The sequence below is a fragment of the Plodia interpunctella genome, chromosome 19 (assembly GCF_027563975.2).
Source record: "Plodia interpunctella isolate USDA-ARS_2022_Savannah chromosome 19, ilPloInte3.2, whole genome shotgun sequence".
Taxonomy (NCBI): Eukaryota; Metazoa; Arthropoda; class Insecta; order Lepidoptera; family Pyralidae; genus Plodia; species Plodia interpunctella.
In genome coordinates, this window is record NC_071312.1 from 7,728,600 (window position 1) to 7,748,794 (window position 20,195).

At 32.9% G+C, this 20,195-nt stretch overlaps 1 protein-coding gene across 2 annotated transcripts in view; it reads right to left on the bottom strand.

Moving 5' to 3' along the window:
• Window positions 1–20,195, bottom strand: part of ss (spineless) — a 125,772-nt gene that overhangs the window by 9,218 nt on the left and 96,359 nt on the right. For both annotated transcript variants that reach the window (XM_053759587.2, XM_053759585.1), the window contains 2 exons: window positions 7,184–7,278; window positions 6,264–6,353 (listed from right to left, as the gene is read on the bottom strand). In XM_053759587.2, the coding sequence (XP_053615562.1) occupies window positions 6,264–6,353; window positions 7,184–7,273 (180 nt within the window). In that variant the 5' untranslated portion in view covers window positions 7,274–7,278. The remainder of the gene's footprint in view (window positions 1–6,263; window positions 6,354–7,183; window positions 7,279–20,195) is intronic.

Here is a 20,195-nt window from a genome sequence, read left to right on the forward strand (position 1 = left end):
TAGTGCGTAACCACTGTGAATAAGGTACATAATCGTATGAAATCTATATCCATTTATTTTTAACACGTCATATAATAATAAACCGTGTAAACAGTGTGGATAATACGCGAACAACACATGATGCTAGTACAAAACTAATTGATAATCAATGGGGCTGCCTCAAGGCTCAACTTTGGGCCCCTCACCGTTGACATGTAAATGAATGATTCAAACCCCCTCAAAATAGGGTGGTTCGGTTTTCGTACAATGTGAGTTGGAACATATTGCGATAGTAAACGTCAGAAGATGATTTGTTGGGTAATTGCTTTTTGTTCTCGTTTGGGGTTGGGCTGGGTTGCCATGGCTCATGCCAGTGTTTTGTTAATACATTTGTTTTGATATTTTATCCAAATGTATTGATAGTTTCGTTTTGCGCTATTATTCCAAATTTATTGCTGACGGATCGTCAAGAAATATTGCGTACAAATGCTTACAAATACTATATGCATGTTTGGTTCATTCCATTGAATAAATCTACTAAATATTTGAAACTAGATTTTGCCCGTACCTCGGCTAGCGGTAGCCTATTTTGACCTCCAACCATTATTAAGTAGTTTAACTACGAAAGACAAAGACAATCGCATTTATAATCTATGGATTCTCAAGTCGAACGTATTATAAAGTATAGAAACTTCAAATTATGAAAGTAGATTTCAGAAAAAAAAAAACAATGCGAACTAAATTACGTGCAAAATCTGTACACCTGAATCGAACACAAATTTTATGGAATAATCTATCATTAAACTATTACCACAATAATGACTATTTAAGCCCCCAAGTAAAACATCAAGCTATAACAGACAGGCGGATCGATGGCTACCACCTGGCGCGTGGACTTCAAGTTAATCTACGATTACACTCCCTCTCGCATTATTGTTTAATTTTATTCATACGTTTTGGGGTTCCACATTATCTTTGGTGAGATATGGAGCAGTGTTTTTTAAGGTTTTTGGTTAATTATCAAACATATGGTGTTATATCATGATAGCGAAGGTATGCTACTTAATGTGTATAAACGTGCAGGAAATATTGTGTTGTTGTGTGATGTTATTTTGGAATATAACATTTTTACAGGCAGTTTGTCGTAAAAGTCATGTCACATGCCTTTTGGCACCTTTGGTTATTGTCACTATATACTTGTTCGTAAAGTAGTTGGTTCATGAAGGGATACAAACTAACTACTGAGAATTTCAAAATTTATTTGTTTGTAAACATAATTAGTAAATAAATATACGCAAGTAGGTATATAGTAATTTACTATTTCTCTAAAAAACTATAATAGTATTTTTTATGCAAAAACAGGAATGTTTTTACCTAATAAGTGTACAGCATCAATATGCATTGTAAATTTTCTGTTCTGTTTAGTAGAAAATTTACAATGGATATTTATATTGTGATGTCAGCTATATTATCATTGCCCTGTTAAACTATATCTTCCTTATTTACAAGTATATTTAATTTAATAGTATTAATATCGCATCTTTTGTCAAGTATCTACTTCGTGCAGTATACTTACAATTAGATGTTAGAAATCTCTGCATTATCAACATTCGTTAAGTGCAATTTTTTTTAATCTGAACCAGGAGAAACGACTCAATGATACACTGGTGAATCAAAATGGTGCAATTACGATTCTACAAAGTTACCATGTCTAACAGTTTCATCTATTATTATTTCTGTGCCATTCTCCACATTTCCTACCTATTACGGTAATTCCCCTGTCTCCGCCACGTGCCCTGTCAGTCAGAAGCAATACCCTGACCGATTTAATGACCCAAAATCGATTTGTTTTAATCGCAACTTACCCCTGCGCAGTGAGCCATGGATTTATTAGCGGGGTAGGTAAAGGTTATTTATTTGATAGTAAAAAATCATGGGGCAAACAAAAGCAAAGTTGTATGCGTGATTTATGATATTCAGATTGTGGTAGTTTTTGTATTTAATGGCATATTTTAGTTGCGGTGTATTTTTCAGATTAAATTTAAGGAACTAAGTTTTGCTATTTAGAATCTAGCGATCAGCTTTCTTTTTACAGGTATGAATATTATATCTTCCCAAATAAATTATTGGTGCGATTTTGAAAACAGCACTGCAGTCCATTACACATTACATAGTTATTTAGTATATAAGGACCAAATCGAATAATAGTAGATACCAATACAAATACAGTAAATACCAATCGTATATAAGTACATAGAGAAGCTAATTAGCTTTATATTGATTTAATTATAGTCGTAGGTATATAATTAAGTAAGTTTAGACGATATTAACTTTCTAATTATTTTTCATATAATTTTTTTACATTATATTTATATTTATAAATATAATGTAAAAATTAAATAAATCACAGATAAAAATAATATAATTACAGTGCTACCACAGCAAAAGTTAATATCTTCAATAAGATTTCTTATATGCTAAAGCATATATTAGCATATATACAAACGAGTTTTAACTCGTTCAAATGTCACTTCCAGTTTAAAAGAATAGGGCGTACAAATAAACTCTTCAACTCCATCAGTGTCGATGACTATCTATGTCATATAATAAAGCTTCTAGCCATTATTTAAAAACACTAGGTAATTAATTAAAGGTAAATATAACGATACATACAGCTTCATTTGAACAGTTCCTTAGTTATTGAAGAAGAATAAGAAGTGTAAGTTAAATAAAGTTCTTATCGCTGTATAATAGGTAGGAAAACAAAATAATGAGAATCTAGAAAGGTGTAAGGCCAGAACCGAACTGGTTAGGAGCGATCTGACTAGGAGTAAAACAGGTTAAGATCAAACTGAACGAATGGTCCAGAGGTAAACTGGTGCAGTGGGAACTGGCTATGTAACTCTTGGCTGGAATGAAGGCGTTATGAGAAATAATATATTATGAACATTACATAGATTCTACGAATGAATCAAACTATGTGTACATAATCGTGGATCGGGTCGGGAGGTTCCCTCTATTGTGGTTGAGCTTCGCGATGGCTGACTCACGCGTAAACTCGTGAACGGGTGCTGCCGGAGGGAACTGGTCAGCTCGATCTTTTATTAAGTTTTTTTTTTATATATATAAGAAGAAATGCCAAAAAGATATAAATTTGTGTTTAATTTTTTAAATATTATTATATTTAAAAAATGGTAAGCCCTTCTGGCATAATAGGGACCAACACTGTTTGAATGAGTTTCTTTCGGCATTTCTTCTCAGCAGTGGTCGTTCCCAGCTTTGGCTTTGGTAAACATCATTTAATTTAGAATATGACGTGAAAAAGTGCCTGTGAAGGCTCAATTTCTGAATAAATGAATAATTTTAACATGTTTATTTTTTCTCAAATAAAATCAGTTAAGTGAAAACAATGCAAATTAATATATAAAGAAAAAAAATGCGAATCAATGGTCTGACAACTAGGGATTTCGTACCCCGTGTGAAGTGGAGAAAAGTAATAAGAAAACTGACCCTAGGCTCCATCTTACGGCTGAGAAAGTAACCAGGAAAATAATCTGATGAGGGATGAACATTACTCATATACCATAATTTAAATTCAAATTGTATCAATTGTTTTTATAAGTCTATAATATTTATATATATATATAATATAAACAGGGGTCCGTCCCTGCTTCGTTCATGTTAAAACATAACATATAGTACACCTGAACCTTCCCCAGGAATCACACTATCTATTGGAGGAAACTGCTTGAAAATAGGCGCAGTCGTTTTTGAGTTTATCGCCAGATTCGGCAGAGGTTGTTTTATTATTACAAAATTATGTAATGATGATCATTTCTACTAATTAAATACCTAAATAGCTAAATTTCTGTAACCTTATAATTTTACAAATTAAAATATGCGCAAAGAGCTTGTACACATTAAAATGTTTAGGCTACCAGCGGGCTAATATTTAATTAATTATGACTAGGAACCGCCCATCGCACGTCGCTTTTATAATGAATATTTATCACGTAAATGAACATTAAATAAACATTTAGGTTTTTCTAGTTTCCTACATTAGCCTGTGGCCATCATTCATTGCAAATATGACATCGAATGTTACATTTTATAACCTATTATTCAACTTGCAATGTATGTAGCTATTACCCATGTCCCGGGTGGAGTCTTGCAACTCAAAGTTTGAAGCAGATATCTTCAACTGAAAAAGATATCTTGTCGCTTTTCTGTTTTATAAGATACAGTCAAGTAAATAAAACTTTATGCTATAAGTAGTAGGGGCGAATTTGAAATTAATTTAGGTAAGTTTTTCGTGATGTCGACTGTCTACGTGTAAATGACATAAAAATTTAGTTTAAAGTTTTTCGGCTCACTAACTTGTTTCCTATTAAATTTTATTTACTAGCTTTCGCCTGCGGTTTTTCCTTCACGACACTCATTACCAATAATTGCCTCTTAATTGTTAATTATGAAAAGTAAGAGTTACACATACTGAACCATGTTTAATCGCTTATAAATGAAATTAATTCCGTTCGTTGAAACGACTCTGCTAAAAAGTCGCAGCGATAAAACTGTATAATTGAACTTAAAACCTAAAAAGTTCACTTAACGCAAGGCAATTATAACTTTAGAGTTCAACACGCAGCTGTTGGAACTCAATAAATTAAATAATAATATTTCAGTTACGATAATAGGCGTTTACGAATTTTTAGGGATGCTTTGTAAAGAAACAATGTAGTTGATTATCCTTGGATAAAACTAAAAAAATGCTTTCATACGAATATAAATTTGTGATGTCAATATAGGACTTGTAAAAGGCTGTTTTTTTGCTTCATTTCATAAAAAGCCGACCTACCTAGACGTACGGAATGAGGACGAACGCACTCAAATTTGCATTAAAAAAAGTTATAATTTATTATAGTGCGTTTCATCATAACGAACAATATTTTATTTCATTTAACAATATTAATATGACCATCAAAATTTTTATTTCATATCTCCTTCAAGATCTTCTCCTACCGTTACGCTCTTCAGGCATCCATAAGATAACGCACGATACAGAACACGAAATAGCTCATTCTTATAACTACGGAACCTTTACCAGGTCGAAGTTGAGATCTGTGTAATAATTTATACAGATCTAATGAACTGACTTAAGTTTTTGAACATTTATTTAACTTTATTCATTTTATTTGATCAAATTTCGATTATAATTATAAATTATTATACAGTAAATTCAATACAAAAATGCATGCATCTTGTCCATAACCAATGTCTAGATATAACTTCATATATGTTTGATTGTTATTTAAAGTATATTGTTTTCTTTGTCAATAATGTAAATTTTGCTATTCGTACTTCATTCTTGATTTTTCAATAAGCCATTGTACTATTTAAGGCTAACATGTTATGTTGTTTAACTGAATTGTGTGCCAATAAATAAAATAATAAAATAAAATAAAAGTCCTACTCGCGCTTGCTCATTTATTTTAATACACAAGACGATAATTAACATTCGTGACTTATCTTGCTTCCACTAAGTGATTAATAAGGTCGCGGACGGTATTAAAAATTAGGGCATTTTTACAAAAGTTATGATTTTTCAGCGTGATTGTGGGTTGATAAACTTTGTTGGGCGTAATTAAATTAGAGAAATGTGACTTTTTCAGTAGGTACCACCGATTTCTACCGGCAAATATTTCACCAAAATTTCGGCGTACATTACTAATTTTTCCTTGGGGTAAATAAAAGTTTTCGTACAAACTGCGCAATGTGTTTTTTAGATAGTTTGTAGCCGATAAATGTCAATTGAAGCCAATAGACATAAAGCACAATATGCACATAATGGGATAACACTTCCTAAAATAGAACAGCTCCACCCACACCCTTCCGTGTCACATGAGGAGACTAAAGGGACAAACTGCTTTGGCAGTATCCCTATAGCATCATCAGAATCCATCAGAATTGCATTCTCAAGAAGTTTTGACGTCAGGCAGGCGGTTGATTATAAAATCACAGCTAAATCTAATGCCAGTTCTATAATGTCGCCGAACTCAGACACTTGCCGACGCGAATGCGTTAACATTGCATAGTTAGTTTGAGTGCTTTTATTTATTGCAATAAAAAACCAGCAATGTATACCGAATCCGCCGAAGTTTGGCCAATTGTTAGACGACAGTGTGGAACCGCAACAAAAAATGTGAAGATTATTATTGTCCCGAGCGTCATGATGTCATAACCCGAATGAAACTGAGAACATGAATATATGAGGTAATATGTCTTACCTGATGGAAGCCTAGGTAACTTTCGATGCTATGTGTGGCGAAGAACACCTCTCCTTCACACGTCAGAATCATAAGGAAGCCATTGAGTGCCTGAAATTAAAATAAGTTTAAAACACATCATTTTTGCAAGCTTTAAACTGTCTTGTCACTCAACACTTGTGCAGTAAACCGAGAGTTCCCTCATCGAGAGCCGACACTGGTTCCACAATCAGGTCATGCTCTTCACAATAATGAATGAATAGACAAATATTTATAAAATTAACCAAGACTAACAATTTGTTATTACACTTAAGCTACGTTAATATGTAATTAATTATATTTAAATTTTAATAAAATTAACAATTATTGTGAAGACCATTCCTGCACCTAACAATGTCATAGAAACTGAAACGACGTAGATATTATCAACTCTGTCTCACACTAGTAATATAATGTAATTTTTTATCTATTACTCAATTCTATGATAATACATGCTCCATATATTCGAATTTCTACGAAAATTTAAAAAGTGTTATAAAGCCACCTTGTGTATAAAAGAATTGTTAATCAAAACAATTAGTCAAGTAAGTAAAAAAGATAAATCAAACAATATATTGAACAACAATTTGCTTACAATACCTATATATTATTATATTGTTAGCAAATGTTGTGATGTTAACTGTTATTGCAAAAATACACTAAACTTACTATAAAATTATTGTGTAAACTAATATTATTATAAAGAGTTAAGCGTTTGTGGGTTTGTATGTTTGAGGCGGGTAATCTCCGAAACTACCGAACCTATTTTAAAAATTCTTTCACCATTATAAAGGTACATTATCCAAGATTGCTATAGACTAGATTTGATCTCAAAATTCCCACAGAAGCGAAGCCCGGGGCAAAATATAGCATTAAATAAATATATTCATTTAATAAATTACCTGTAAAAACATCTCGCCGTCCGGCATCGCGTGGTCGTAAGGAGAGTGCTCTCGTCTGTGTACATGCATATCTTCCTTTTCTTTGTGCATGACCACTGGAACAAGAAAACAACCAAATATAGATTTTTGTGGCAATTTTGACAGTCGTATACGCTTATATATATATATATTCTGTTCAATCACTATAGTTGATCTATGATTTAGATTCAGAATCTTGAGACCGTTCTATGGCCGAAAGGCTCAGGTTTGAATTCTACTCGTGGTTCACAATCCACAGACATATTCGCTTCACTAGAAGCAGTATAATTCGGTCGATGGCAAAGGTTAAATTCGACCAGGCTACGCGTGATGCACCCTAACATTGCATAGTTTATATGATAACTTTTATTTACCGCAATGAAAATCCAGCAATGTACGAAAAAAGTACGGACAAAATTCGAATTAATACGTTGGTTAGAATTGAAATAATATATACTCGTATATATATATATTTATTTTTATCTAGTATGATCATTCGAATCTTCACCTTTCAGAAGCAAGTCAAACGTTTAGATCGCTTCATAATAAAATCATTTGTCTAATTAGACCTTCACAGGCACTTTTTCACGTAAATTTTTACATTACATAGCCATTTCTCACAAGCTACAAACTACTGGCATTCCGGAACGACCACTGCTGAGAAGAAATGCCGAAAGAAACTCATTTGAACAATGTTGGTCCCTATAATGCCAAAAGATGTTGTTAATTGGCTTTTTTTATTTTAATAAACTATATAACTGATACCTTTTCTTAACTTACGCCGACACGTGCTAACAAGGTGAATTTTAAATTTAATACAAGGTAAAAAATACAGCATGTATCAATTTGATATCTCTCACACTCCATTGTATCGCAATGACATTCAAACAGATAACAAATTATTAGCGCAAAACACCTTTGAGCATTGGAAATATATTTTTTAAATTGGCAACACCTGCTTGTTAGGGGAGGACATTATGATTCAATTACTGCGACACTGAGCATCGACAATATTTATTGACGCGATATGTTTTTTTTTTTTTAATATAATACCTTTCAAAAATGCAGCGTGTAAAGAACATGTGTTGATTATGATTATAGTCACTTAAGGGGATCAGATATGATTAAAAAAAAAACAATTTTATGGCTCGTATCGATATACGATTTTTCTTCAGATATACTCTGGGAAAAGTGTTCATAAAATTCGATGAATCTTGTTTATGCTCACACCGGTAGACTATTAAAAATATACATGAATTTTGAATAATATTTCATAAATAAAACATGCCATAAAATCTTGATGAATGACAATGAATGTTTGAAGATATTTTCGCAAAAATACTAATCGTAGACGAACTGTAGATACACAATCACATGCACACATAGTTTATTACGTGTGCAGTTCCAAAATATTGTATTTTAAATAACAAATATAATTTGTATTGCAAGAGTAGCTTAACTTATAATAATTGTTTAGACAGGATGGCATAAACTTTTGTATTTTCTTTTGTATCGTTGAGTTAGTATCCCATAAAACAAGTCTCGAACTTACTTTGGGGCTAGCTCAACCTGTGTGATTTGTCCTAATATATATTTAATATTTATTTATATATTTTCAAGTAAAAGTATTCTCATTACGGAGCAAGAACCTTTATTATATACTTAAAGGGCGCAGAAATTCCATTATGCAATTCAAAAATATATTGAAAAGAATTCAATAGCATCAATAGAAATGGTTATAACATTATTTACGAGTATTTTTTTTAAATTAGACATTGTTGTCGATGTGATAATTGGTTTGTATTAACATTAAATGATAAACTACTTAACCGCAGCTGTAGGTAAGTATATAAAAGTTTATTTTATTTTACCCATTATTTTCTCTATCAATTTCTCTACGGACGACCTCGGTGGCGCAGTGGTAAAGTGCTTGCCACTGAACCGAGAGGTCCCGGGTTCAATCCCCGGTCGGGTCATGATGGAAAATGATATTTTTCTGATTGGCCCGGGTTTTGGATGTTTATCTATATATGTATATGTTATAAAATATAGTATCGTTGAGTTACTATCCCATAATACAAGTCTCGAACTCACTTTGGGGCTAGCTCAATGTGTGTGATTTGTCCTAATATATTTATTTATTTGTTATTATTTTCTTTTTTTTTTAATGTTTACACAAGTTGACAAACTCGTTCATTCGCGGAGTTATCAGGACCATGGCGTATCAGCAAAACGTGGCCACAATCCAGTAAGATTGTGGCCACGTTTTGCTGAAGCCGGCTCCACACTGTTGTGCCAAACCTTATCGGGTTAGATATACATTGATGGTTTTCCAATGCGATAAAGAATATCACTCATACTAACTACGCAATGTTCACGCATTCGCGTCGGCGTGTGTTTGAGTTCGACGACAGTGTGGAGTTGGTATGAAATTAAATGGAACAAATGTCTTGCTATATCTCTATTCCCTGGACGTGGCAGGATAGAAGCAAGATAGAAGCCCAAAAAGTGCTGACTTGATATCCTCAAGATGCCCAAAACGTCACGAAGTCACCATAATCATGAAATTTAAGAGCGTGGCTCTTTTCAGTGGAGTTCCTTCCATTGTTCTCTCTCCAAAGCCAAGTCCTTCACTTCTTGACACAACACCACGCTCACTTTTTCTTTACTCACTAAGTATATACCAAAAAATAGGAAAGTCAGTTTTCCGTTCCATAATTTCTCTTTGTAAGCGATTCCGTCTTATTTTCCATGTATCTGTAAATTTTTTCATTCGTATATTTTGTACTCCTATTTTTGGTTATAAAACTTTCGAAATGTATACTTTCAAAGAAAAAAGGATAAGAAAGAATTACACATATTATAAAGCGATATCAAATGTACAATAAAAGTATTAACCAATCACAATTAAACTTTTTCTTTGCGTCATCAATCTGATCACATTTTCCTAGAACATTTTACGCGTGACTACCTCCTACCTTCCCTCGTCTATGACAATTTCGATTCTCTGCCTTAAGTAATAGAGTACAAAATCATTTATAGAGGCGCAGCTTCCCTATCTAGCGGGATGTGATTTGTCGCAGAGGCCACGCCCCCTGGTGGATCAAATGTATTCAATATTAGGTATGAATTCATATCGGGGTACATACAAATAGGACTACTGGGGTGTGAATTTACTAGCAATTCACTCAGATTTGTTGTCATAGGTACGGTACAACGGGTCTTGGATGTTTATCTATATATGTATTTATTATAAAATATAGTATCGTTGAGTTAGTATCCAACACAAGTCTCGAACTTACTTTGGGGCTAGCTCAATCTGTGTGATTTGTCCTAATATATTTATTTATTTATTTTAATCGACCGCGTGTCAAGTTACTCTGTATGGATCTTTAAGCCGTGTTAATAGTGGCGAATTTGCAATAAATTTGAGTAGATTGATATGAGAAAGTACCCACTGGACCTCCAAAATTCGACCCAAATACAAAATGTGCCCATTGGTCCTAATTTTCAGGGCCCTTTAGACCTCCTTTAAAAAAATTTATATTAGGTGCCACCGGACCTCTTTTTTTAATTTTTACTGGTACCCACTGGACCTCTAAGATTTGACCACATTGCAACGGTACCCATTGGACTTTATTCGTATGTGTCATTCGACCCTTCTATAAATAATATTGAAATTATCCATATTTGACTTTACTGTCAATTTTATTATTAAGAATATGTTGTTGAGATAAAAATAAAAAGTTAAAAATTTTAACAAACTTTCACAATTTGCGTGTTATTGCAAATTGCAAAATTCAAATCTCTATAATTTGTATTAATGTAAAACTATATGTAACTGTTTGTCACGCTTTCACAACTAACCGTCAGGCCGATTTCGATGAAATTTGCAATTGTTATAAATAAATAGTAACTTAGATCAAACATGCGACCATCACGGGCGAAGCTGCGGCCAACAACCTAAAATGTTAACAATTGAAATATGGTTTCTATTTTAGCCAGAATTGGCAAAACTTTGTATAAAATTAAAGGTTTAAAGATACTGTAAAATCAAAAATATAAGTTTATACAAACTGATGCTAGAGGTATTCATAAAACACAAAACCATATTTTACTCGCAGTCAAAAGCTTACTACTCTTTATTTCGATTCCAAACAGACACACAATTCTTTGGTATACAGCCAATTACCTCACCTGGTATGGGAGACACCATATGGCCCACTAGTGATGCCCTCACAACCACTACCACACTCTCGATATCGATGCAAATCCAAAGCCATTTAAGTGCCTTTATTTGTATCGTTCAATCCGTTCGATAAGTAAAACGCGCGTTCTGAATTCAAAATGAACTATGTTTATGTGATTATTCAAATGTGGAAGTCTTAGTTTATAGCCGTTTAGCCGTTTGTGCCTTAGATTGCAATTATATTTTGTTAATGTCTCAAGTTGGCATTTTAATACTTAGTAATTGTTTTCAAATTGACATTTTACTTAATCTTCTTTTAATGTTGGCGTTGTCATACTTTGTTGTTATACTTCATAAACATCGCCTTATTCCCTTTTTGATCATAGTCACTAAATTCAATTTTTGTCTTGAACTAAAACAGTTTCGAATCCTACTCATTTTCCACAACATTCATTCATCAGTTTTTCAAATAAAAACAAATGAACAATGTTTATCTTGAATTATGCAGTGCCCGCAAACGAGTTATTGTTTTTCAAACACATCATCGAGATAAGGTGGTAATCGATTCGTTTATCGATAATGGCCGGTGGCACGGCACTACGGTCATTTTATCACCCTTTAAAATCGTCATTTTGCTCGGGGTCGAGTGAATTTTTTTGGTTTTCCTATAGCTAATGGTTATCGTTCATCTGGTTATATTATTCTATTAGAGACTTTATTTCTTTGTGTATAACGATGGAACAGACGCTTGTTCTTAATAACGATAATAAGATTCTTGTTAACATAAAATGTTATATGTTCATCACTTACTGACGTCAAAAAATTACTTAAAACTGTGGATATGCGACTACCGCTCCGGATCCGGCTATCAATTGCTATCCAACGAGGAAACGCAGCTAGCGTTCTGGGTACTTTTGAACCGGGAACAATTCGGGGTGGCATTTTTGATTGACATTGCAATTATTTATATGTTTTTTTTTTTGTGTTAGTACAATAATGTTGATTTTGGAAAATAAATATATGTTTTAAAACTGTCTGCTGCTAGCTGCTAGAAGTGCAACAAACCACATCGATTAACAAAATTTTTCACACAAATTTCTTTAGTAACCTACATAATGTCATTTTGCTTTGAAATTTCGATTGAAAAATGTTAAAATTTGTTGTTGAAAAATTGTTGAATTGTTAAAATTTCGAATGAATTTCGATTTTGCTATTGAAATTATTGCATTATAAAATAAATTACCCCGGTATTGGAAAGTTTAAATTAATTAAAATAAAGTATATTTTTATAAATTAAGTAAAGTTTATATTACATTTCAGTAATACTGAAATGAAATCTAAACTGCAGTACCTATGATGTACATTTACAATTTTTTGTAAACAATTCCATTAACATTAACAAAAAAGTAATAAATCGTTACATGTGTTACATTCCATTTAATGACTATCCGATAAAAGAATGAACCAATTTCCATAATCAAGCTCGTATTTTTTCATAAATGATAATACAGTAAACAGCACATCAATCAACCGAAACTCCTCGCGAATTCGGCCATATTACCGTAGTATAAAGACTTGTGCAGTATAATAACTCGACATTCGATTGACTGTTCGAATGTTCCAACAAGCTGTGTCGTTATTTCGAACGATATTTTGTGTCATACCAAACAAAGAATTGTGTGTAAAAACACGTGAATTCGAATGAGTGTCGAACAGCTGTTGAGTAAGGAGGCCCACCGACTTTGACCACAGCGTAGTTTTGTTATTTGCATTCAACGAAATGAAAATACACATAAATAAATATTAAATACAGTCTGCAAAAAAATGTGAAGGAATATTTGAATTCTACTTTCACGTCTAAACAGAGAATTCGATCGAAGATTTGAGGATTTTGAGGAAGCGCACTTGTTTTGAGCGCACCCGTCGAAACGCACCAAAATTGTTCTTCGAACCGAATCAAAAAGTGCGCTTCAAGGAATACTAAAAATATTAAAATTTCATTCTTCGAAATGCACCTACGTTTTAATATAGGAAAGAGCATGAAGTTAACATAATAATGATGTGGACAATCGTTTGAATTCGTTTATTTACCAAAATACCAGATTGACTGAAATATGGGTATATTTATATATTACTAATAATTCGACGATGTTTTAATCTAATATGATCCTACGTTGCGCATCGCGTTGTGATTGCACTAAAATTATTAATAAAAACGTTTTTTTTGTGTGTGGAGATAGGTGGAGACCTGGAGAGTGATTTAAGCTATTTTCTGTGATGGGAAGAGCTGCGACCAATAGAACATTTAGATTCTATATACCTTTTCGCGAAAAAGGTTATTAACATATTTCATAATCATCAGTTTTATTGCGACATAAACAGCTTTATAACAAAAATTATTAGCACCAACAGGTTCTACTGTATATCAGTAGTACCTGTTGGTGCAGATGTTTTATTATCATCATCATCATCATCATCTGCAGCCGTGATCCACTACTGGACATAAGTCTCCTTCAGTATAAACATTTTGACGAACCTTCTTGCGGATTTTACTGTTGTATATTTTGTTGACGAAGCTTGTGGCGGTGGCGGACACTTTTCTGTATACGTTTTGAATAGCATAAAATAAATTTGTAACCAATTCTTAATTCAAATAAAATATAATAATCTATAGTTCAAATTCAAATTCAAATTCAAATTCAAATCATTTATTCAGAAATTAGACCTTCACAGGCACTTTTTCTCGTCAATCTTTAAATTTATAGTTATTTCTCACAAGCTAGAAACTACTGGCATTTCGGAACGACCACTGCTGAGAAGAAATGCCGAAAGAAACTCATTTGAACAGTGTTGGTCCCTATCATGCCAGATCGGCTTACCATTATTGTTTCTTACAAAAAAAATTTTTTTTCTTTTCTTTCTAATAATATATAAAAGTACATAATGTACATAGTCAAAAGGTATATCAAAACAGGTTATGATTGTGATCCGAGTGCTGATTATAATATATATATATATATATATATATATATCGATGTGAAACACAATTAACTTACATGAAAATATATGAGAAACGAGATGACCAGTTCCCTCTGGCAGCACCCGTTCACGAGTTGACGCATGGGACAGCCATCGCGTAGCTCAACCATAATAGAGGGAACCTCACGACCCGGCCCACGACGCCACCACCAGATTGACCATTTGAGTGAGCATGACACACTCGATTCCCATGACTTCATAATTACAATTCTTATTCGTCGAAATAGAAGTATAATTCAGACACTTGAAGATCACAAATCACGTACATGTTTTACAAATAAAATTTAAATGCCATACGAATTATTATAACAAAATTCAAAATTGTGAATAAAATAATAAAAAACAGTAAAATAAAAATTAGGAGATCATGTGTGGAGTGGCAAAGTTGTCGGGAGGATCCAAGCGTTTTTATCAGTCAAATAGGCGTTAATTGTGTAATACGCTTTATCCATTAAATTTTTCTTAACATAAATTTTAAAATTTTTCATTGGCAGATTAATAGCCTCTGCAGGGAGTTTATTGAATAATTTTACACTTTGACCCACGAAAGACCGCCGAACCTTTTTAAGCCTGAATCTATTCATACAAAGTTTGTGCTTATTTCTAGTGTTTACACTATTTACTTCGTTTAATTTTTTATATAAATGTAAATTTGATTTGACAAAAATAAGCACATCAAAGATATACTGACATACCACAGTGAGGATGTTAATTGATTTGAAGAGTTCTTGAAGAGAATCTCGAGGTTTTAACCCATAAATAAAACGGATAGCTCTTTTCTGTAATACAAAAATTTTTCCTATGTCAGCTGCATTACCCCAAACTAATAGTCCGTAGGACATAATGCTATGAAAGTAGCTGAAATACACAAGTCTAGCTGTATCTATGTTCGTACACTGTCTGATCCTTCTCACTGCAAAAGCTGCCGTACTAAGTTTTTTGGCCGTGATTTCAATATGTTTATCCCACTTTAATTTGTCGTCCACAGTAATGCCCAGGAATTTAGTACTATGTACCCATTCCAGAGCTTTACCATTTACTGTTAAAGGTATAACATTGTGCGAGTTATTTAAGAGAGAAAATTTAATACATTTTGTCTTCTCTGTATTTAGAGCTAAGTTGTTGGTTGTAAACCAGTTAAGCACTACCGACATGCTATTACTTATAAAGTTATAGTTTTCACTTTTTCTATCGACTTTAAATAATAAGGATGTATCGTCTGCAAATAGAACTACTTCGCATAAATGTTGGGCAAGGCATGGGAGGTCGTTAATATAAATCAAAAATAAAAAGGGACCGATAATGGAGCCTTGAGGTACGCCTATGTGAACAGGTGCACTATCGGAAATTGTTTTGTTAATTTCTACTCTCTGTGTTCTATTATCTAGGTAAGACGAAAGAACACTAAGAGCCGCGCCAGTGACACCATAATGTTGAAGTTTATTTTTGAGTATATTATGATCTACACAGTCAAAAGCTTTCGATAAGTCACAGAAAATACCTACGACATCTTGCTTGGATTCCCAAGCTTCATTAATTATTTCGACTAAAGTGGCTGCTGCATCAGTAGTTGAACGACCTTTGGTGAAACCGTATTGACGATTATGTAAAATTTTATTTATATTAAAATACGACACAAGTTGACTGAAAATAATTTTTTCAAATATTTTACTTAGAGTGGGTAATATAGAAATAGGTCTATAGTTTGTGGGATCATGTTTAACGCCTTGTTTAAATAGAGGAATTACTTTACTTATTTTCATTAAGTCTGGGAACACGCCTTCAGATATACATTTATTGAATATTATGGTTAGGTGAGGAGCAATCAGGTCAATAATGCTGCTCAATACTGAGACGGAAAACCCCCACAGGTCCTCAGTGTTTTTAACATTTAGGGCTTTAAAAGCAGATATAATTTCATCTGGTGTAATATGTCTGAATGTAAAAGTGGACTTAGGGTCCGGAGCATTTCTTTTTAATAGATCATCTGCCGCATAGGAGCAAGAGAAAAGGGATCCTGTGATATTCTTAGAAATGTTGGAAAAGAAATTATTAAATTCGTTGGAAACTTCGTCATCTGCACTTATGGTTTTACCGTCAAGTTTTAATACAAAATTTACGTCGCGCGTGTTAATTTTACCAGTCTCTTTATTTATGATGGACCAGGCGGTCTTTATCTTATCACTCGAATTTTTTATTTTATTAGTTAAATACAAAGATTTCGCGACAGAACATACTTTTTTAAAAGTTTTAGAATAGCGTTTAACATATGTTATGAATTCCGCATTAAGATTGTACTGTTTTTGGCCATAAAGTTCATAAAGTCTGTTTCTACTAATATAGATACCGTTTGAGGCCCAATCACAAAAGTTAAGTTTATCTTTCTTGATGAAAGTTTTGATAGGAAAAGATTTTTTGAATTCTTTTTCTACTATATTGAACACCTCATTGTATTGGTCATTCGGGTTTTTTGTGAGGTCTACATCTGGCAATTTGTTATAAACGGATTCGCGAAAACGCATTTTACGTTGCTTAGTTAGAGGCCTACAAGTTACAGGAGCGGTGCTTAGGTCAGACTCTCCGTCACGTATAAGTGATACCTGTTGACCCAGGTGGTCAGACCCCAGACAGGCGAACAGTTTTTGATTATAAACAGCGCAATCGCAGAAAACGTTATCTATACATCTGGCTGAGGTCGAGGTTATTCTAGTGGGTTCAAAGAATGTGTGCTTTAAGTTAAATGAGTCTAGTAGATTTTTAAATCCATTGGTTTCCGAACATGAAACTAAAATGTCTATATTAAAATCACCGCATAAAATTATATGCTTATTGTTAGATGTAACTCGCCTGAGTGCTTCCTCCAAAACGTCTAAAAGAGTTTCGCAACAAGCTGATGGAGGTCTATAAGCAGAAATAATAATATATTTATCCAACTCCACACAAGAAAGTTCTATAGTACATTCAACTGATAGACTTACTATGTCTTTCCTTTCTTTATACTTATAACTCTTATTTAATAGTATTAATGATCCTCCGTGTTCGGCATTTTGTCTTACAAATGCACTTGCTAATATATACTTATCGGGAAAATTTAATTTAATTTCATTTCTAAAAAAGTGTTCAGTTACACAGAAAATATCAATACTATTATTTTCTAAATATAAACAAACTTCATTGAATTTGCTGGTGAAGCCCTGGATATTTTGATGTATAAGATTTAAATAGGAGGGCTTCACCGCTGTCTTATTATCTAGTTTAAAACTAAATTATTAGTACTTGTACTAATATTTGGTAATTTCGTTATATCGGCTATAACGGGTCTATAAATATTAAATGCTAAGAGTTTAGCAATGGTCAGCTTAAATCTATAAGATAGGTACACAGTACCATGGTTATATATGCAATTATTTATATATTTATTCAGGTCCAAAATGTATAATTTTTTAAATTTCCAAGTCAAGTTGTATATACATGTATTTATGGAGTGTATATACTTATTATTAGAGATATTTTTAGTAAAAGGAAATAGACTAAATATTATCTGACCAACACCCGAGTTCTCTATTTCAGATAAAATATCAATGCAATTTGTAATGTCTAAACGGGAGACATTTGAGGCATTACCTATAGTTAATATTAATGTGGTATTACTGTCTATTTTTTCACATTTTATTCTAGACATAATTTGAGAAATATGAGCTCCTGGCATACATATATTGCTAACACTTTGTGTAGTGTAATTTGACACCAACGGACCTAGTCTTAGCTTTATATTATCTGTCTAGTTGTTTTATAATAAGATACAAAAAAAAAAAGCATTCGCGAAATCGCTTGCCGACCGTACTTGCACATTTGAAATTTAACATTTGCATAGATTATATGCATTAACACATGTCAATGCATATTCAACAGGAAAGGTGCAAAGGGTAGCCATTACCGATATTTGTCGTTAGTACTTATAATCGTTCAAATAAACTTAATTGGATAATTATTTATTACTGTTAGGACCACCGCAATAGTCCTGGATAAATAGATTATAATTATCGATATAATGATATCGGCTGTTTAATATTTGAACTATGTTGTGGCATCAAAGCGCTTTTCCTGTGCCCTTTTAAATACTCATTTATTCTCATATTAACTATGAGAATGTACACCTTATTGTGTCTCTGCCTAAGCGATTATTAATAGGTATTTTATAATATCGTAAGACATGCAATGTCTTATCATTGCGTTGATCCTAGAAGTATATGCAGTCGCTAAAACCCTCAAATTCGCATAAGGCCGTGTCGTATTCTCTTCATACATCCTGAGGGAAGACCAATGCCCGTCAGGGGGGATATTTATTTAAACTTTTTGCACAATATAAAAGTTAACAATAGGTGGATTTAATGTTATGAGGCATTTTCTGCCAGTCAAACCTTGGGACCAAACTGAAAAGGCAAAAAGGATACTATTTAGCTCCCGTCTTTCCCACATGAATTTCGTAAGGGTACAGTAATAATTTCGCGAAGAGACCTATGTCATTTTCCGTATCTCTGTATATATTACTCCATATGTATATATAATTCATTTTCTGTATCTCTATTTATATTACTCCATATGTATATATAATTTCAAGACGATTGGTTCAATACATAGAGTATGAAGAGGTAACAAACAAATTAACTGATACTTTTGCATTTATAATATTAGCAGAGGAGGTTTAGATAGTGAAGTAAGAAAAGAACATTAATTCAATAAATATACAAGTAAACTACGCATTATTTTAAAGAATTGTAATACCATTCGATAAATATTTTAAAAAATATACAAATAACAATCTAAAATGGCTATTTCACTTGAAACCGAACGAAAAGCAGCCAATTACGACTTTATAACGAGTCGAAGCTTCGTGCTTTTAAGCTATAAAGTTAAGCTGCGAGCTTAGCTGGGGATTATGGTAAAACTCGACATAATTGATCGAGCTTTAATTGTTACATGTGGTGTTGTGAAATATCGCTTGCATGTGTATGGAGCGAGGGAAAACACAATATGGATTGACTTTTCTTGATGGCCTTAAATAATACTTGAAAACATTGTTTACAATAGTATAATAAGAAGCAATAATTATATTTTTCTAAAGTACAAATTTGTATCATAAGAATATTATTTTTTTTTGCAAGAAATAAGTAAGATATTGGTTAATATCAGACAGGGAGAAGTGGAAGAGACAGAGACAGACATGCTATACTTACCGACTTCACTTAAAGTGTGATAAGGATAGGAAGATAAATAAATATATCAGGACAAATCACACAGATTGAGCTAGCCCCAAAGTAAGTTCGAGACTTGTGTTACGGGATACTAACTCAACGATACTATATTTTATAACATATACATATATAAATAAAGATCCAAGACCCGGGCCAATCATAAAAAGATCATTTTCCATCATGACCCGACCGGGGATCGAACCCGGGAACTTTCGGTTCAGAGGCAAGCACTTTGCCACTTTGCCACCGAGTTTATTGCATAAATTTATAAAAATGACATACAAATGGTGGACTTAACGCCAATGGCTTTTACTACCAGTTGTGGTGTTGCCATAAAGTGCATCTAAAAAGAGAATACTCAAGATAACGATAACAAATAATATAAGTATAAATAATATCTTGTACAGTATTGTTACGTTGTAAATAGATCAGAAATAATTACTTATACAGGGTTACGGTATCTAACCCGTAACCTTTCGAAGGCGCATAAGGTCCAAAGAGACAAACATCT